The sequence below is a fragment of the Saccharomyces eubayanus genome, chromosome V (assembly GCF_001298625.1).
Source record: "Saccharomyces eubayanus strain FM1318 chromosome V, whole genome shotgun sequence".
Classification (NCBI taxonomy): domain Eukaryota; kingdom Fungi; phylum Ascomycota; class Saccharomycetes; order Saccharomycetales; family Saccharomycetaceae; genus Saccharomyces; species Saccharomyces eubayanus.
Genome location: NC_030980.1, coordinates 237,883 through 256,839, shown reverse-complemented (window position 1 = coordinate 256,839; position 18,957 = coordinate 237,883). Strand labels below are relative to the sequence as shown.

General features: G+C 40.1%; 11 protein-coding genes and 1 non-coding gene across 12 annotated transcripts; 7 read left to right on the top strand and 5 right to left on the bottom strand.

The window, feature by feature from the left end:
* Positions 1–91: 91 nt before the first annotated feature.
* On the top strand, positions 92–544 carry RSM18 (mitochondrial 37S ribosomal protein bS18m; the record flags this gene model as incomplete). Its single annotated transcript, XM_018364645.1, has 1 exon — positions 92–544. One exon carries the CDS (start codon positions 92–94, stop codon positions 542–544), a length of 453 nt encoding a protein of 150 aa, XP_018222717.1.
* A 317-nt stretch (positions 545–861) lies between these two features.
* On the bottom strand, positions 862–2,793 carry TPA1 (oxidative DNA demethylase; the record flags this gene model as incomplete). Its single annotated transcript, XM_018364644.1, has 1 exon — positions 862–2,793. One exon carries the CDS (start codon positions 2,791–2,793, stop codon positions 862–864), a length of 1,932 nt encoding a protein of 643 aa, XP_018222716.1.
* Positions 2,794–3,545: 752 nt separating this feature from the next.
* Positions 3,546–3,830, bottom strand: ISD11 (Isd11p; the record flags this gene model as incomplete). Its single annotated transcript, XM_018364643.1, has 1 exon — positions 3,546–3,830. The coding sequence occupies one exon, from the start codon at positions 3,828–3,830 to the stop codon at positions 3,546–3,548; it is 285 nt and encodes a 94-aa protein (XP_018222715.1).
* A 352-nt stretch (positions 3,831–4,182) lies between these two features.
* DI49_1449 lies at positions 4,183–4,254 on the bottom strand. The gene has a single exon. It is a non-coding gene; the product is annotated as a tRNA-Gln (tRNA).
* Positions 4,255–5,670: 1,416 nt separating this feature from the next.
* CAJ1 (Caj1p) lies at positions 5,671–6,846 on the top strand (the record flags this gene model as incomplete). Its single annotated transcript, XM_018364642.1, has 1 exon — positions 5,671–6,846. One exon carries the CDS (start codon positions 5,671–5,673, stop codon positions 6,844–6,846), a length of 1,176 nt encoding a protein of 391 aa, XP_018222714.1.
* A 477-nt stretch (positions 6,847–7,323) lies between these two features.
* Positions 7,324–10,029, top strand: SAP1 (putative AAA family ATPase SAP1; the record flags this gene model as incomplete). The annotated part of the gene is made up of 1 exon (XM_018364641.1): positions 7,324–10,029. One exon carries the CDS (start codon positions 7,324–7,326, stop codon positions 10,027–10,029), a length of 2,706 nt encoding a protein of 901 aa, XP_018222713.1.
* A 186-nt stretch (positions 10,030–10,215) lies between these two features.
* Positions 10,216–10,647, bottom strand: SPO73 (Spo73p; the record flags this gene model as incomplete). The annotated part of the gene is made up of 1 exon (XM_018364640.1): positions 10,216–10,647. The coding sequence occupies one exon, from the start codon at positions 10,645–10,647 to the stop codon at positions 10,216–10,218; it is 432 nt and encodes a 143-aa protein (XP_018222712.1).
* Positions 10,648–12,282: 1,635 nt separating this feature from the next.
* ACA1 (Aca1p) lies at positions 12,283–13,794 on the top strand (the record flags this gene model as incomplete). The annotated part of the gene is made up of 1 exon (XM_018364639.1): positions 12,283–13,794. One exon carries the CDS (start codon positions 12,283–12,285, stop codon positions 13,792–13,794), a length of 1,512 nt encoding a protein of 503 aa, XP_018222711.1.
* A 788-nt stretch (positions 13,795–14,582) lies between these two features.
* MEI4 (Mei4p) lies at positions 14,583–15,392 on the top strand (the record flags this gene model as incomplete). Its single annotated transcript, XM_018364638.1, has 1 exon — positions 14,583–15,392. The coding sequence occupies one exon, from the start codon at positions 14,583–14,585 to the stop codon at positions 15,390–15,392; it is 810 nt and encodes a 269-aa protein (XP_018222710.1).
* Positions 15,393–15,831: 439 nt separating this feature from the next.
* On the top strand, positions 15,832–16,278 carry ERG28 (Erg28p; the record flags this gene model as incomplete). The annotated part of the gene is made up of 1 exon (XM_018364637.1): positions 15,832–16,278. The coding sequence occupies one exon, from the start codon at positions 15,832–15,834 to the stop codon at positions 16,276–16,278; it is 447 nt and encodes a 148-aa protein (XP_018222709.1).
* A 457-nt stretch (positions 16,279–16,735) lies between these two features.
* SAH1 (adenosylhomocysteinase) lies at positions 16,736–18,085 on the top strand (the record flags this gene model as incomplete). The annotated part of the gene is made up of 1 exon (XM_018364636.1): positions 16,736–18,085. One exon carries the CDS (start codon positions 16,736–16,738, stop codon positions 18,083–18,085), a length of 1,350 nt encoding a protein of 449 aa, XP_018222708.1.
* A 303-nt stretch (positions 18,086–18,388) lies between these two features.
* Positions 18,389–18,943, bottom strand: MXR1 (peptide-methionine-S-sulfoxide reductase; the record flags this gene model as incomplete). The annotated part of the gene is made up of 1 exon (XM_018364635.1): positions 18,389–18,943. One exon carries the CDS (start codon positions 18,941–18,943, stop codon positions 18,389–18,391), a length of 555 nt encoding a protein of 184 aa, XP_018222707.1.
* Between the last annotated feature and the right edge of the window lie 14 nt (positions 18,944–18,957).

Below are 18,957 nucleotides of genomic sequence, written 5' to 3'. Positions count from 1 at the left end.
ATACGCTTAAAGCTATATAGTTGACAAACTGCAATGGTGAAGATATTCAACCGGAATTTAAAGATCCCCAAACGAGTCGAGAGTGGTCAAGATGAATGTAATTACAGGTACTAAAATTCAAAATGTAATGTTACCTTTCATCAAGAAGGTAGCAAATTGTTCATCCAAACGTACCTTGTACAACTTCGGAGTGAAAGAAAAGAAAAGTGTGGATATTGAAGTAAGTAGAACCGCACAAACCAAAAAAATTGACCAGTCATTGTCCAAAAAGCTCCCCAAAGGTACTATCTACGATCCGTTTGATTTTTCTATGGGTCGGATTCATTTAGACAGAAAATATCAGGCAAGCAAGAACGCAAATAGAAATGATATAATGAAAAGTGGCGTGAATCCCTTAGAGTTCTATGCAAGACCAAGAATTCTTTCAAAATATGTCACCACCACAGGAAGAATCCAGCATAGAGATACCACAGGCTTATCGGCCAAGAATCAAAGAAGGCTATCAAAAGCTATAAGAAGATGCCAGGCAATAGGCTTAATGTGAGGTGCAACAATACGACGTCTTTCCGCTCGGAAAGAATCAAGACTATAAATAGTTCTTCATCCTTCGTTTTTTGTAGTTCATGTCTGTAAATATGCAATATGTAAACGTGAAAACAAATCAAGTTTTTAATATTCAATTCAAATAGAATGTTGAATACGCTTTGCCAAGTATACAAAGGAAAGGACGATTTTCACCCCAATAAAAGGGTTTAACAGTACTAAGAAGGTTTTTCAAACAATTTGTTTTATACAATTACTATACAACTCTATAATGAAATACATTGAGCTGTCTCCAGCCCAAAAGGTGGGTCACCAGCCTTAGGCTTCTTCATTTTCTTCATCTTCATCACAGGCTTTGACATCCCATTTCATTTTGACATCCCATCTACTAGATTTGGCACTCCAGCTAACGTACTTAACAAATTCCAAAACACTTTCATCTCTCAGGACCAAGTTGAAAGTGTTCCAAGCAGGTGGATCGTTAATCAGAACAGAGTCACCACTGTCATCTGCACGATACACTGAAGCATCTTCAACGTCCTCCTTTAGGTATTGCTTATTATCTTCATCATCATCCATCATGTACAATTCATAACCGCCAAGTTCTCCTGATTCCCAACCAGGAGAAGGGGTCAAACATAAAGTACCTTCCAAAACAGCATCCAAGATATCTGGATTACCCTTCAAAAGTTCATTGAAACGGCACTTGGTGGCTAATGTGAAATCCATACCAGGTCTGAATCTTCTGATGAGGACTTGTTCACTGACTGGGCACAAAGAAGTCAGCAAGGCTAAATACTTCTTGAAAATGGTGCTCTTGTGGAAGATGGCCAAGTCAATCAACGCTAGCTCAGCATCAAAGTTGCTTTCCTTACTGTTACCAGAAGCATCGGCAATTACCTTGATGGTATCCTTGGTGAATTGGAAGTTTGCCAAATCATCGTTGTTTAACGCCTTAAAAATGTCTGCTTCTGTTTGGAAATTACGGTAYTCCTTACCATCAATGTACAGATAACGGGCTTTGTGTGGAGGAATAGCCGTCTTCCACGGCGTCTTCACGTCCTTTGAATGGTAAGGGCATTCTTGCTCCAATTCCTTTTGTTTGATAACTTTCTTCAATAATTCAGATTTGCTATCGTTCAGAAAAGCCTCGATTTGTAAAGAAGAATTCTCAACAAACTTCTTTTGTAGTTTTTCAATGCCTTCTGGGTTCAAGTGTTCAGGAGAAATATACTGGGATAGATAGGTGAATTCAGTTTCAGATAACTGGAGAGAATCAGAAATTATACTGGTCATAGCTTCCTTAGGAGTATTGTTTTCGTTTGCAGCATCGCTCTTCAACATTTTTTCAAAATGCTTAACTTCATGGAATGGCAAGATATCTCTTTCATCCTTTGGAAACTCAAAATCTTCCAAGACATTGGATTCGATTTGTGCCAAAGTGGAGGTGTTATTACGTACCCATGCTTCTTCTTCACCCGGGATGTGCCCTTCTTCACCGACTTGTGGAATATGGTACCAACCTTGGATAGACAATCTGTGCTTGTCGACTCTGACTTCTTCGACATCGTGGAAGGAGAAACCTGGCAAGACCTTGAAGAAAGCAATTTGGTTGAATTGTGGGACTAGCTTGGCAGATGGATCAGAATGAGGAACGTTTGGTAAAATACTGGGGAAAAGTCTTAAGCCACCTCCATAGTGGGATTTCCATTTTCTATCAGGATCTGGTAAATACAAAATGAAACTGATTCTTCTAGAACCAATGACATCGTCGTGGGTTAACAGGTGACAACCCTTTGTGTAAGTGTTAACACTCATGTCGGTCTTAGAACCAGATAACTTACCAGCTTTGGTAACGTAACCGAAAAAATCTCTATATTGCTTGGAGTATAAGATTTGACGTAGCTTAAACAAATTTGGCAAACGTGACAAGTCGTTCCAGTCCAAACCGGACAAGTTAGCCAAGTCACCACTCTGGTTGACTCTATAAATGTCAGTTTCCTTCTTAGTGAAATGAATCTCAGTTTCGATCTCTTTACGGACCGCACGTAGAAGGTCATCGTTGACTAACTCATGGATGGTACCCCAGTTGTATGGTTGGGCGTCTTCAATTTCCTTTTTTAAGCCATCTTGGAAGGATTTGTCCCAGATTTTTGAATTAAACAAACCCTTAATTTTATCTTCTTCAAGTGAAATTTGCTTGGTATCCTTCTCGTTCGATCCTTTACCTTCAGCGTTCTTTCTCTTCATTATATTTTAGCTTTATATTGTGGTTTTGAGCCTTTGAGCAATCTTGGAATCGTGAATGAAAAACAAAAGATTATTAAACAATTGTAAAAAGGAAAAAGCAGACTCTTCAGTGTAGTCAGCTGAAAAATCTATTTCCGAGTGATAAACTGATATATGGGCAAAATTTTTTTTCACTTTACGTATGCAGTATATCCGATGGAATGGTCCGAAAAAAGAAGGTACAACTATAACGCACATAACGAAGGTGTGAGAAGGTGGTATGCACAAAAACAATACAGAAAGCGAACGTCGAATGTAGTTTGGCTGGCTCGTGTTATTTTGTATGCACTTAATCAAACGTAACACATGGCCCTGTAAATCTGTGGGTTTCATAGCTTGCCGTCCTGTTTTAAAATAGTACACTCCATAATCACATTTGAGAACGTTTAGGTTTTAATATTAATGTTATATACAAGCTATAAACTTTCCTTTCATGACCTCAATGACGTTGCAAACTAAAATGAAAGAAAAATAAACCCTGCTATCAAAAATGCTATTAGTATTAGATAAATAAACTACGCGATCACCTCAAGCAGGGCTTGAACCATGCTGAGTGGCGGTTGGAAATTACGAATATCATCTAGTATCCGCCACATTGGAGGGCGGTCACGCCTTTTTAGGATGTAGGTATATGACTTTCCTGGCAAAAGAGAGAAAAAAAAAGACTGGATACTTTTTCTCCTTACATGCAATGACTCTATTTAAGCCATGTTTTAGTGTTTCCTTCCTTTCAACGGTTCCACAACCAGTCTATCGAAGGTATACATTTGGGAAATGACTGACTGTCTTTTCAAGACACCCAATTCGTTCTTCGCGTCCTTGAATAGATTCATTAGCACTTTCGGATCTTTTTGGTTCACATTTTCCCTGAAAGTGTCCCTTGTTCTTCTAAGAAAGTACTGTCTAAAGTTGTAATTATTGAACTGGTTGGAATTCTTGATAAATTGTTTGTATAACGACAACACTTGTCCTCTTGTTGGAGCTGTAACGCCAGGCATTTCTCAGAAGGTGATTTGAATTCTTTATACTGCTGTGACAAATAACCAAACAGATTAATATCCAGACTCCGCTTGTGACTCACTTGTTCAGTGCCAGATACGATATAGCTATATCAATTTGGTAATCATTTTTCTCCGTTGCTTATAAATGAACGATAATAGCCAGCCACTGTTACCCGGAAAGCGGGTGTGTCTCCAATAAAGCCATTGCGTATTAAGATACATGCCGTCGTCGTCAGACCTTGGCGGACTGCGTTGACATCCGTTTCTTGATTTACAGATGCACGGGTATCTGGTGAATGAACAGTGTGTAAACACTCTTATGAGTTATTTGCTCTGAAATAAAAAAATGAGGTCCTACCCGGATTCGAACCGGGGTTGTCCGGATCAAAACCGAAAGTGATAACCACTACACTATAGGACCAGAACAACTATAAATTTCATAACAATAGGAAATCTAACGTTCAGAGCTGAAAGGTTTGTTTTTCCTTTTGTCATATATATCTAGACTAATTGTTGGAATAGATGTCTTCAGACACACATCAATTCATGTATGATAAAAGATCTGAAACAAGAATAATAACATTACTATTAATAATCATTTTTTCATCACGATACAAATAACCAATCTGGAAATTAGTGAAGATAAGATTAAGGATTTATTAATTGACCAGGAACTAGCATATACGAAGATGAGTTATACTTGTTAACTCATTAATAAAGTATGAAGAAAAAATATATGAAAATTTAATTTATATTTATATATGAGCAGTTCGGTTTCACTAAACTAATCAGCATCTGTTTTTTATACCTCTCTTATATAATATGATAGAACTGCTTATGATTAATTACTGCTACCTCCTAAACTAACTAATTGGTGACAAATAAACTAGTACAGATTGTTTTAGACTGCTCGACATAGTACATTGACCTGTTAGCGAAAGTATGATTCGCTATTTGAAATAACCTGCTCAAATGCCGCTGGCTGCTTGAAGATTCCCTAGTATAGAAATTTGTCCTATTAATGGTTTTTATGCAGTAGTTTACTTTGGATGTGTCATTCGATCGATTGGGTCTTCTGATGCTAGATGTTAAGCGCCTATGAATTACTATAAAACGCCGTTACGCAAACCGAACTAAACGATACACAAACAATACATGATCAATGAATGAAAAATACAAGCAGGGTTTGAACCCATGAATATACAAATACATGTCAATGATCGAGAGGCGATGCATCTTGAATCTTCTTCTCTCGCATCCATTCCCTGTTAGCGCGTTCTGGCGGCACCCTTTATTAATAAGATGATATGGCTAGTTCAATTCCCAGTAGATGCATATGTAGATCTAAGCACATGAGTGTGAGGCGGAATGTTTATTTTATGGCACTTTCTTAGCATTACCCATAGCTAACGGAACTACCGGTCATTAGATTTACATAAAGAAGTACACCTGAGCCGTAAGTATCACGTAGCAGATTTTCAATCCCATAATTCAAAGTGAAATAGAGTATGCAGGACAGAAATTTCGACTAAAATGTCGTTAAAATGAATAGGATACCAGCCTACAGAAGGCTGGTTTGTTGCTTAGTTACAGCTTAAGGAGTGTCACTACGGTGTTTCGCCGGCCGCGAGAAGGGTCGGCGGAAAACGCAAATTTCAATGGTGAATGGTGCCAGGGACCACAGGGACAATACACTATGTTAGTGGCAACTCATTCGCATCCCCAGTTCGTAACGGCTACCACTTTTCATTGCGTTACGATAGAAGAGAACAATTCGGTTCATCACTAAGTCCATCATACAAAACACGTCAATTCGAGAGAGAGCAAGAGAGAAACTATGGTAAAGGAAACAGAGTATTATGATATTTTAGGTATCAAACCTGAGGCTACAGCTACAGAAATTAAAAAGGCCTACCGTAGGAAGGCCATGGAAACGCATCCGGATAAGCATCCAGACGATCCGGATGCTCAGGCGAAGTTCCAAGCGGTGGGTGAAGCATACCAAGTCTTGAGTGATCAAGGGCTCCGCTCCAAGTACGACGAATTCGGTAAGGAGGATGCAGTTCCACAGCAAGGGTTTGAGGACGCTTCTGAATACTTCACTGCGATATTCGGGGGTGATGGTTTTAAAGATTGGATTGGGGAATTCTCTTTATTTAAGGAGCTGGGCGAGGCCACAGAAATGTTTGAGAAGGAAGGCGAGGAGGGCACTGCTGCTACTGATACCGACAAGGGAGGCGAGACCTCCGATGGTGGTATGATTAGACACGATGGCAATAGGGCTGAACACCTAAGGAAGGATAGACTATCCAGAGAGCAAAGAAAGAAACTTTTGGAAATGGAAAAGAAAAGACGTGAAGATATGATGAAGCAAGTCGATGAATTAGCTGAGAAACTGAACGAAAAAATTACCAGGTATTTAATCGCCGTCAAGGCTAACAACTTGGAGGAATTTACAAGGAAACTGGATCAAGAAATTGAGGAGTTGAAACTAGAAAGTTTTGGTTTAGAGTTGTTGTACTTGTTGGCCAGGGTTTACAAGACCAAGGCAAATAATTTTATCATGTCCAAGAAGACTTACGGGTTTTCCAAGCTTTTCACAGGTACTCGAGACAATGCCAGATCTGTCAAATCAGCATACAATTTGTTATCAACAGGACTGGAAGCCCAAAAAGCCATGGAAAAGATGAACGAAGTTAATCCGGATGAGCTTGACCAATACGAACGTGCCAAATTTGAATCCACACTGGCCGGTAAGGCTCTAGGTGTCATGTGGGCCATGTCCAAATTCGAACTTGAAAGAAAACTAAAAGACGTTTGTAATCAAATCCTAAATGATAGAAGAGTGTCTTCTAAGGAGCGTCTCGCAAAGGCAAAGGCAATGCTATTCATCGCTAACAAGTTTGCCGGCGCCAGAAGATCACCAGAGGAAGCCGAGGAAGCCAGGGTGTTTGAAGAGTTGATTCTTGGTGAACAAGAGAAGGAACACAAGAAACACAGTGTGATCAGATGAGCCCCTAGAAACTAGCAAGGCTTCATGTATTTTTCATATATAGTGTAGTAGAATATACATAAAAAAAATATCAGCTTAATCAATCTACTCGTGTTTGTGGGCGTGCAAATGTTTGCCTCCTGCCCTCGACTTTTGAAAGTGTAGTGTTTTGACATATTTTTCTGTTACTGTATCGAGCTTCTAACAAAAATAGCCAACCCAAGCATCTTTAGCCGAGATTCGCGGAGAAAAATACGATCAGGAACAATAAAAAAAATTGATTCACGGTCAATAAGAGGCTGAAGCAGCAGTACAACTCCTCAAGATTTTCCATACGTATTGGATAGATTTTTTCTTTGAATAGTTGGCGATAATTAGGATCGCAGTATTTTATTTATAATTTTGGCATAATTAGCGCTTAATAGAGCAGAAATCAATTTTTTTTTCGTGTCTTATTGATCCATTTACCAGGAATATACCATATTGTACCGTGACGCTATGGAGTCACAAAGAGGCCACCACATTCTAACGCGACTAACGAAAATACGCAAAAGACCTCAGCAACCTTTAACTGACTTCACCGAACTTTATAGTAGAATCGCTAATGAAACAATATATTTTTTGAACTTAGAAGAGAAAAAGCGATATAAAGACGCACTACAAGGCTGGAAGGCCTTGACAACTGACGTGCTTTTCAAACTGACATTGATAGAACATAACTATCCGAGTATCCAAACGTACACGAAGGATGAGCTCAGTCTACAAAATGGGATTAGAGAATTGTATCATAAGAGTGTTATGCATCTAGAAAGAGTCCAAAAGTTGGTTCGGGAAGAACCTGTCAGGAAAGACGTACCGTCTTCCAAAACACAGAACACACATCGTAGTTCCTCCTTCACAAGAACCACAGAACCACCCTCTGCCTTTCATATGGTTCCTGGAAGAATGATGAAGACATTGCGAGATAGGAGTGCATACGGCTACAAAAAGGCATACTCTAACCCATCATTACCAGCCCATAATAACAATATATCTCCGAAACCCGTAGAAGAAACGGAGAGTGTTAGAGTAAATTTTGTGCCTTCCAAGCCCTTATCGAATACCGCTACCAAACAATATAAAAAAGCCGTCGAGCACCACGATCGCCCACTCAAGAAAGAAACGGGAGTATACTCAGAGAAATATGCATCAGAGCCAATACTAATAGATTTAACCAATGACGAGGATGACGAGGATGACTATGAGGCTGGAATAGAGGAGCACAGCGTATTTGATGAAGAAGAGAGCGAAGAGTTTGAATTCGATGTCTCGGATTATTATGACAATTACTCCGAGATTGATGAAGAAGAACAACGACAACGCATAGAAACCCTAAGGAGTTTGGATGGAATCCAACAACCAATGTCCGACTTATCTGTCACCTCTTCCCTATCTAGTAACAAGAGTACGGAATCGTCAGGTCATGTTCCCGAATCCTCCTTACGGTCTTTACCAAATACGGCTCCCGCACTGCCTTTGTTGCCCCCACCTCCTCCATCAAGCACTAACAGGGCATCTAGCACGGGTACGATAAAGGAGTATAATTTAGAATCTTATGGCACTATGAATCCGTCAAAGACTAAGCATCCCCAAATCTCAAAATTGATGAAAACTAGTAATGCAACATCTCTGAAGAGTACTAAATCAACCCCAACTCTTATCGCTAAATCAACGCCAACTTGTGTCGCAAAATCCAAAAATAACTCAACGTCCACCGCAAAATCCGCCACATCATCTCCCACTTCTTCTTTGACAGCTTCGAAACCAACACTTCAAAAACCCAGAACGGCAGCAATGGCTGCCAAGAAAGTATTAGGCAACAGAAAAGTTGTGAATAATTTGACAAACAACACCGTGAAAAAGACTCGTCCCGTTCTGAAATCAAAGACCACTAAGTCTTCGGTTTCCAGTTTGAAGAAAACCAGCATTCATCCATCTAGACCCGCGATTAATCCGAAAGCGTCTTCGCAGAGCACGTCTTCAAATAAGAAGCTAATGAAAACTTCAAACACATCCGTCAATAAAGTAAATCGACAAGTATCAGCACCAAAAAAGACAGAATCATCTAAAGTAGATCCCGCTAAAGCAGATTCCACTAAGTCAGAATTGACCACTGGAAACGCAACTCCCTTGACCGAGGGGAACGAAGATTCAGAAGTAGACAAAAAGGCTCTTAGAGAAATTCTGGAAGATGAAATTATTGACAGCTTGCAAGGTGTAGATAAACAAGCCGCGAAGCAAATTTTTGCTGAAATTGTGGTCCATGGAGATGAAGTCCATTGGGACGATATTGCGGGATTAGAAAGCGCCAAGTACTCTCTAAAAGAAGCGGTTGTCTATCCATTTTTGAGACCCGATTTGTTCAGAGGGCTACGTGAACCAGTCAGGGGGATGCTTTTATTTGGTCCACCCGGTACAGGTAAAACGATGCTGGCAAGAGCTGTAGCCACGGAATCTCGCTCCACCTTTTTTTCAATTAGCGCTTCCAGTTTGACATCCAAGTATTTAGGTGAAAGTGAAAAACTAGTAAGAGCATTGTTTGCTATTGCTAAGAAACTATCGCCCTCTATTGTATTTGTGGACGAAATCGATTCTATCATGGGTAGCAGAAATAACGAAAACGAAAATGAGTCGAGTCGTAGGATCAAAAACGAGTTTCTTGTTCAGTGGTCATCATTGTCGAGTGCAGCAGCTGGTTCAAACAAGAATGAGGGCACTGGCTCCAATAACAATAACGACGAAGATGATACAAGGGTCCTGGTACTTGCCGCGACAAACTTGCCATGGTCAATTGACGAAGCAGCAAGAAGAAGATTTGTAAGAAGACAATATATTCCGTTGCCAGAGGACCAGACGAGATACGTCCAATTGAAGAAGCTGCTGTCATATCAAAAGCACACGCTTACTGACTTAGATTTTGACGAATTGGTAAAGATCACTGAGGGGTTTTCAGGAAGCGATATAACATCTTTAGCTAAGGATGCAGCTATGGGCCCACTGCGAGATCTTGGGGATAAATTATTGGAGACAGATAGAGATATGATAAGACCTATAGGTCTGGTGGACTTCAAGAGCAGTTTGCAGTATATCAAGCCGTCCGTGTCCCAGGATGGGTTGGTGAAGTATGAAGAATGGGCTTCACAGTTTGGGTCGTCTGGATCGTGAAAAAGGTTTACAACGCCAATACTAATATATCATTAATAACATTCTACTTAACCTGGCGGGTTGGAGCCAACAAGACACACACTTTAGCTTCTCAATAGAAGTTTGGTAGAAAACACTTTGCATAATGAACGCATTTTTTTTATTTTGTACTTATTTAATTAAATTAAATAACAGTGTAAGATATCTTTAGTCTAGTGAATGACTGGCAGCGGATATTCTCACCCAGACTCTTCTTCTAACCAACCCATTTTTAGATTTCCACCTGGAATTGTTAAAGTTCCAGCTGTAGCACCAACCTTGATCATCGCTGTCATATCTTTCATCGAAATCCATCAGAACAAACCATTTTGTCTGCTGTGAATTGCCATTGCCTGCAACGCGCTCGGTGGCCAGATCAATAGGGTACAGTTCGGTGAAATTAGATATGGTGTTTTTTGACAGGGGAATTAGCGAGCCGTTTTCCGTGTTTAGTCTTTGAAACTGAGGCGGGTCAAACGGTGGCACCAGGATCTTGGGGGAAAACACTGGGTAGCCAAGCAACGTTATGCCTCTTTCATTTTCTATGAGTACGTCGTCTGGTAAGGCGGAAACGTCTTTCAAGAAATTATTCTTGGACATCTATCTATATGTAGACCAGGACCAGTGAAAATATAGATCTGGTATAGGGTGTTACAATTGCGAAAGGGCAGTTGTCCACTTTACCCGCTGTTCTCGACTGCGTATCTAAGATCCAATCGATTTTAAGGTGAAAATTAAGCTTTCACAAAAACGATCTAAGCCAGATTTGCCAAATAAAAGACTGCAGGTGGCTAAAAATACATAAATGATGTGCGGACAACAAAAAAAAAAAAAAATCAAGGCTGAAAAACCAGATGAACCTTTTTCGAGAAGCTGCACAGCACAAAGACGCCGAAAGCCATGCTGTTTACAGCTTCCTTACTATTTCCCGTGAAAAACCACACATGTACCAAATTTGTAAATACGTGCATACATATAAACATATATATTAATTATTAATACGCTTACGTAAGTTTAGAGCTTTTATAACAACATAGTGCATACGTGTCCGGTAGGCGAGGCCTCAAGATCCACGCCCCCACTCGAGACATCTTGTTATCGTCGCCGCCAATGCTGACCAGGTTCGCCGAACTCTTCCATCTGTCAGCGCTGGCGGGCACAAATCAAAGCCCGCAAAGGAAAATGCTCGTTTTTGGCTGCTTTTCCTCAGAAGCGTAAGAGCGAGCGAGCGCAAGTAGCAACGACACGGTGGTCAGCAAACGAAGATTTGCTGCTTCATGGCCGCTGTTTTGGACATTTCCACCCCCGCCTACCGCTATCACGCGGCGGGCAGACCTAAAAACGTCTACTTCGCAACCTTGTTTTAAGCGTCTCACGGAATTCAGTGCCAGAAGGAATTGAAAATCCCAGAACAAAGAAGGCACATCTTTATTTTCTCCACGGAAGAATGTCTGACAACGTACGGAAGTTAAGGGGCGACATCCACCGCCTGGAGCAAAACAGCGCTGCGGACGTTCAATGCTGCGGCAATTTTACCACACGTTGGTGTATCTCGGAGTATATAGCGGATCACGATACTCCTCTTGTTGCGTGCAGGCAGAAGTGGCATGCTGCTAAACCCGAGGCAGGCGGCTTGCCGGTTTGAATCATTGAAGTTCTGCCTTTGCATAAGGCAAGCAGAAGTTTGCTCTCTTCTGCTTCGTTGCTCGGTTCCGCTGCGCGCTTTGCTCTTAGAGCAGGAGACAGTGGCGCGATTATTGCTCCTTTGGGCCGTCGGCGTGCATGTCTCTGGGTTATCGAGAAAATAATGGTGCAATACTGTTTTGACTGCGTAGGTGAACAATGTGCCAAGAATTGCAGTCTGTAGACTTTAATTTTAATTTTGGTTTAGTTTACTTTTTTCGTTTTTCTCTTTTCTTTTTTTTGGCTTTTTCTGCTAGCTTGATGTATATGCGTTTGTACTTATAAAAAGGTCCATGCACTATTTGTTCTGTGCTGTGGGAGTCAGCTTCTTTTTAATGCGACGTTCTAGTGATATGAAGGATTAGGATACATAATTATATCGTTTTTTTATGCTATTTAGTTGGACTTTAGCTTAGCCGACTATTATTAAATCATAGTAAATATACGTTTCTCGTTCTGCGTGTTCACTAGTTGAAAGTGTGACGGCCGTATTCTTATCTTTTTTTTTTTATACTGTTTCTCGAAAGAAGCTAGGCACTACAATCACAGACGATGGACTATAAAAATGATTTTATTGCAAGCCCTGACCCACTTCTAAATGGCAGGCATAACTCCTCAGTGTATACAGATTTGCTATCTGCAAGCAATGCTTCAAAAGAGCACAAATGCAAGCAACAACCGCTACCGCAACAACAGCAACAACAGCCAGTGGGCCTTATAAATGCTAATTTTAATCCTTACCATCAAAATACTTTAAACGACCGCTCCGTGCAAGAAAATTTGGGCCCAATGTTTCAACCCTTTGGTATAGATGTCACTCATATGCCCATCACCAACCCTCCGATTTTCCAGAGCTCTTTGCCTGCGTTTGATCAACCTGTGCATAAAAGACGTATATCAATCTCCAATGGACAAATCAGTCAATTGGGCGAAGACTTGGAAGCCGTCGAAAACCTTTACAGCATTGAGCCTCCTTTCCTATCGTCAAAGACGGAACACAATCCTGAGCCGCAACTAGTCGCAAATCCAAGTACAGCCACGTATCCAAGTTTCGGCTCTAGCGAACTGCCGAACTTGGCACAACCACAAGCTACCGCTGTACCCGAGGTTGTTCCTCAGGCAAGTGGCCAAAATATTTTTCCTCCCCCAACACCATTCGATAGTAACAGCAGTCTTCATTTATCCGCAGCAACTGCCGCTGCTGCTGCTGCCGCTGCCACTGCTGCCTCTCCTGTTCCACGCAATAACGCCGCTATTAACCAAGCATACATTAATATGCAACTCCGATTACAAGCGCAACTGCAAAGCCAAGTTTGGAAGAGTGCGCAGGTAAGCGTAAATCCATCCACCCCGGCGTCTTCTTCTTCCGTCTCTTCTTCTACTTCATCAACTTCTTCTTCTTGCCAAAATAGTCATGATCAAAATAACGAACCCCTACCTATCTATTCTTCAATACCTCACAACGGTAATAACAATACAGCCTGTAATAACGCAATAAAAAACGACGGTACAAGCGGTACAGCTGATATTAACTCAACAAACGTTTACTTAAAACAGGAATATAACGAAAGAATTCCTGCGGTCGGTGATAACACAAATAACAAGTTAGCCATACCAAACCAATCTGTTTCATCACCGGCCTTAGCGTCTGTGACTACTGCTAGCTCTCAGTTTGTACATGAGCCTTTTCTGCGGAAAAGTGGCACCAGTTCTGGTGACGTTGAAACTACTGCCAAAGCATGGAAACGCGCAAGACTACTAGAACGAAATAGAATTGCTGCGTCCAAATGCAGGCAAAGGAAGAAAATGTCTCAATTACAATTACAGAAGGAATTTGATCAAATAAGCAAAGATAATAGCATAATGAAGAAAAAATTAGAAGGCTACGAAAAATTGGTTCAAAAAATGAAAAAAGTCTTTAAAGTGCACTCACAAGAATGTGCGCTACCCATTAATACCAAAGGTAATCCAGAGGCTAGAAACGCACATTATCACACTAGCGATGGTTGTGTGTCTTTGAAGATGATTGAAGAATTGATTGGAAGCTCGGGTCTGGATGGCTGACCAGGAACACACCCATAATCTGCTCATAAAGAAGACACTACTTTTTGCTCTTTTTCCTATCTTTTCATAGAACTACTTTTTTAACACTTTTTACACTGCGCCTATTTATCTTTGAACGATTTATTTTTACTACGTACAGGCATTCCTTTTTTTTGATCGGCACCGTTACTAGTGCTGGGCGGCTAATTATTTCTGTTCGAAATAAACATGGAAACAACAGAGCTTCTATTCATCCAAAGGACCTACTCAATGCCCTTGTAGCACTAGATCACTAGCATAGTTGAAAATAGAACACATGGAACAAAAGGAAATATCAGAAGTAGACTGGATTATCGTATGCAGAAATGTTATTCCTTTGATCTGTTTTTTTTTCTTTCTTTACTAACACCAAGTGGGAGGGGCAAATTAAGCCAACCCTCCTATAAATACGATAGTGCTTTGCGTTCATTCAGTTTAAGAATCCTGCTTTATGGAAGAAAACTTTCCAAAGAAAAGGAGAGAAGGTTAACGTAGATAACGCCTGTACAAATGGAAAGGGATTGAAGATAAATCCAAGGGAAAACTCCAAGCATATATACGAATGGGTTGCTCCCTTTAAAGATGGGTTTTTGAATAACAGATCGTTGTTTGCTCATTTGGAACCTGTATACAATTTTATCTGTGAAAGCAAACACAAGAATTTTGAAGATGCAGTCGTTTTAAAAGAGCTACAATCATTCAGCCAAGACATATCAATTCCTGACTTGAACAATTGGTTCTTACCCAGGTACAAAATTCTCCTAAAGGTCATGAGTTCAAAGACACAGGGAGCCAATCCTAAGGGAATTTCGCAAGTATTCCAAACCCTTCAAGCGCTGTTGGTTTCTCATTATTCACATCGATTAGATTCTGACACTTCTGTCAAAAAGACGCTAGTTGACGTACATGTTTATAACTTCATCGCCAAATTCTTATTTAATAAAATTCTATTAAAGAAAAACCATAATGATCCCAAATGGGTTCGAAATTTCTACCACCAGGAAAACAATAACCCTCCAAATGACGATGTGGACTGCGAGATTTTGTGTTCGTTGCACTTCACCACAGTTTATTCTATTATTAACATTCAACTGATCAAAATCAAGACAAATCAAACACTTGAACCCCAGCTTTCAGAATACATCTCGATCTTGAAACTTATTGAACACATGTTTGCCATTATCGAAAGCCTAATTCATGTGCTTATTAGACTTATATCCAGGCATGAACAAGTAAGCATCAACAGAAAGAGAGCTTATTGTCAAGTGTATCTTGAGAGAGAATTGAGTTTGAAGAAAACTTATCTAAGGGGCTTTTACAATACAGTAAGTGCTATTCCAAAAGAAGAACTGCAAGGTCTCTTAAAAATGGTCAAGATAGTTATTCTATCTTTACTCGAAGCCTTAGAAAGGATTGAGTGGAAATATTTCGCGGCTTTTTTGGAAAAGTTCCCTGCATATGAGATATCATTACAAAAAAAAAGAGCGTACATACAGGCTGCTCTATTGGTTACGGCCGAAAGAAATTTGATTGCTCGTTTTCGATTGTCATGCTGTTTTAATAAAACAACTGGTACTTAATTCCTGTAGGTATTGCATTGTAATAAGCAAAGTAGGAAGACACGTTTCGTTTAAGGCACAATCCAATTCAATCTCAAAAGTCGAAAGAATAGAAAACGTTGTCTTTTCAACTGATGAAATGCTTTTTCGGACTTGCACCATTGATTAACCTAATTTTATACGACCCGAATTAAACTTTTTACGGTATTGCCGATAGGAAAAAGTTAGCTCATTTTTACGTTTTCCTTTCAGGACGGAACGAACAGGAAAACGTAGAAAGGTACGATTCATTGTATTGTCTGTCCTCCCCCGTATATAAAACTAAGCCGAACAAATCTGTTGACGTTGAATCATTTAGTTGCTATTTTTACATAAAAGCCATTTTGTTTCTGGATTTTACATTCTTGTCTTAAGGAATACCATAGTACCAAAAGACTTCAGATATATCAATCAAACAAAAATGTTCAACCTCCAAGACGTAATAACCACAACAAAGACCACCTTGGCATCAATGCCAAACGGTTACTTACCAAAATGGTTACTGTTCATTTCCATCGTATCCGTCTTTAATTCAGTCCAGACTTACATTTCTGGGTTAGAATTGACACGTAGAGTCTACGAGAGAAAGCCTACCGAAACAACACACTTAAGTGCAAGAACATTCGGTACTTGGACCTTCGTCGCCTGTATTATCAGATTCTATGGTGCTTTGTACTTGAATGAACCACACATTTTCGAGCTGGTCTTCATGTCTTATGTCGTTGCTCTTTTCCATTTCGGTTCCGAATTGTTGATTTTCAGAACCTGTAAGTTAGGAAAGGGATTCATGGGCCCATTGATTGTTTCAACCACATCTTTGGTATGGATGTACAAGCAAAGACAATTCTACACCGGTGTTGCATGGTAATCCCAATGAACGAAAATATGCATATTATGTGAATAGTTTTATATAGAGATGATTTATTTATGTATTGCCTACGGCGACCGTTAACCAAACGTTTTATATATTATCTAACAGTTACGGTATTCTACTGAACCCTTAGTCTCCTGAAGCCCCACCAATTCTTTATTGCTGCCATTATTCTTACTACTGCCTTAAATGATAGATCTTTCCCCGCACGTGATCTCGTTGGCTTTTTTTTTCCTTTCTGGCTGAATTTTCACAGGCTAAGGCCGAAAAAGAAAGAAAATTTTCAGAGGAAAAAGAAAATTAAACGACCTCGAAGCCGGATTTTAGATTTTCGTATCTCTTATTTAGTAGAGTGGTTTACCATATTTAAAATCGAATTCCCATCTTTTTTCTTTTCTTTCAATTCATCTTTGTACTGCTTGAATAATCCAACCGACAAAAAAAACAATACCTAATGTCTGCTCCAGCTCAAAACTACAAAATCGCTGATATCTCTCTAGCTGCCTTCGGTAGAAAGGAAATCGAATTGGCTGAACATGAAATGCCAGGTTTGATGGCCATCAGAAAGGCCTACGGTAGCGTCCAACCTTTGAAGGGTGCCCGTGTTGCCGGTTGTTTGCACATGACCATTCAAACTGCTGTTTTGATCGAAACTTTAGTTGCTCTAGGTGCTGAAGTTACCTGGTCTTCTTGTAACATCTACTCTACTCAAGACCATGCTGCTGCTGCCATTGCCGCTTCCGGTGTTCCAGTCTTCGCATGGAAGGGTGAAACCGAAGAAGAATACTTGTGGTGTATTGAACAACAATTATTTGCCTTCAAGGACAACAAGAAATTGAACTTGATCTTGGATGACGGTGGTGATTTGACCACTTTAGTCCATGAAAAATACCCAGACATGTTGGATGACTGTTTCGGTCTTTCCGAAGAAACCACTACTGGTGTTCACCACTTATACAGAATGGTCAAGGAAGGTAAGTTAAAGGTCCCAGCCATTAATGTCAACGACTCCGTCACCAAGTCCAAGTTCGACAACTTGTACGGCTGTAGAGAATCTTTGATCGATGGTATCAAGAGAGCCACCGATGTCATGTTGGCTGGTAAGGTTGCCGTCGTTGCCGGTTACGGTGATGTTGGTAAGGGTTGTGCTGCTGCTTTGAGAGGAATGGGTGCCCGTGTTTTGGTTACTGAAATCGATCCAATCAATGCTTTACAAGCCGCTATGGAAGGTTACCAAGTCATCACCATGGAAGATGCTTCTCATATTGGTCAAGTCTTTGTCACCACCACTGGTTGCAGAGACATTATCAATGGTGAACACTTCATCAACATGCCAGAAGATGCTATTGTCTGTAACATCGGTCATTTCGATATCGAAATTGATGTCGCTTGGTTGAAGGCTAACGCTAAGGAATGTATCAACATTAAACCACAAGTCGACCGTTACTTGTTGGCCTCTGGTAGACACGTCATCTTGTTGGCTAACGGTAGATTGGTTAACTTGGGTTGTGCTACTGGTCACTCCTCTTTCGTCATGTCTTGTTCTTTCTCTAACCAAGTTTTGGCTCAAATTGCTTTGTTCAAGTCTAACGACAAGTCCTTCAGAGAAAAGCACATTGAATTCCAAAAGACCGGTCCATTCGGAGTTGGTGTTCATGTCCTACCAAAGATTTTGGATGAAGCCGTTGCTAAATTCCACTTGGGTAACTTGGGTGTCAAATTGACCAAGTTGAGTGATGTCCAATCAGAATACTTAGGTATCCCAGAAGAAGGTCCATTCAAGGCCGACCACTACAGATACTGATTCAATTCAATTCAAATCCATTTCAGTTCCTTTTTTTCAATGTCGTCATGTTCAAAGACTCAACGGTTTGATCATTAAAAGCATCAAAAAAAAATATAAATATAAAAAAACAACATCTAACGATCCTGTCACTATATTGGTACAATATAATGATATTAAGTTTATGTAATCGAAAAGATAGATCCTGTATACCTATATATATAATAAATTCTTCAACAGTAAATGTTTCATCAAAAATGGCCTTGCCTTTCCTTATTATACTTTCCTTACTTTTTAAATAACTAACTTCGATAAAATATGTGACTAAATATCTCTCAAATAATGAGTAGGGCACGCATAACCTTGAGGATTCTTATCCAAGTATAACTGGTGGTACTCTTCAGCGTCATAAAAATTTTTGATGGGTTCGACCAGGGTAGCAATCTTATTACCCCATTTTGGTTGCCATTCTGCTTTGATTTGAGCTAGCTCTTTCAAATCAGCATCTGAATGAGCAAATAATCCGCTGCGATACTGCGTTCCTTGATCAGGTCCTTGTGAATTCGATGTGGTGGGGTCATGAATTCTGAAAAAGAAATCTGTTAGCTCTTTCAAAGTTACGATTTTTGGATTATAGGATACTTGTAGAACTTCGGCAAAATCGGTGTCACCCCCGCAAACCCTCTTGTAAGATACACCGTGAGCAGAATCCTTTTTGGATTCTGCACCATTTGCGTAGCCTACTTTGCAATCCACTATGCGATCATTTAAGTACTTCCTGAACATATGCTCCGTACCCCAAAAACACCCACATGCTAATGTGATTAGCTTATCCTTTTTTGGATCGTACTTAATTGTTTTAGAGATGAGCGATGACATGACAGTATTCAGTT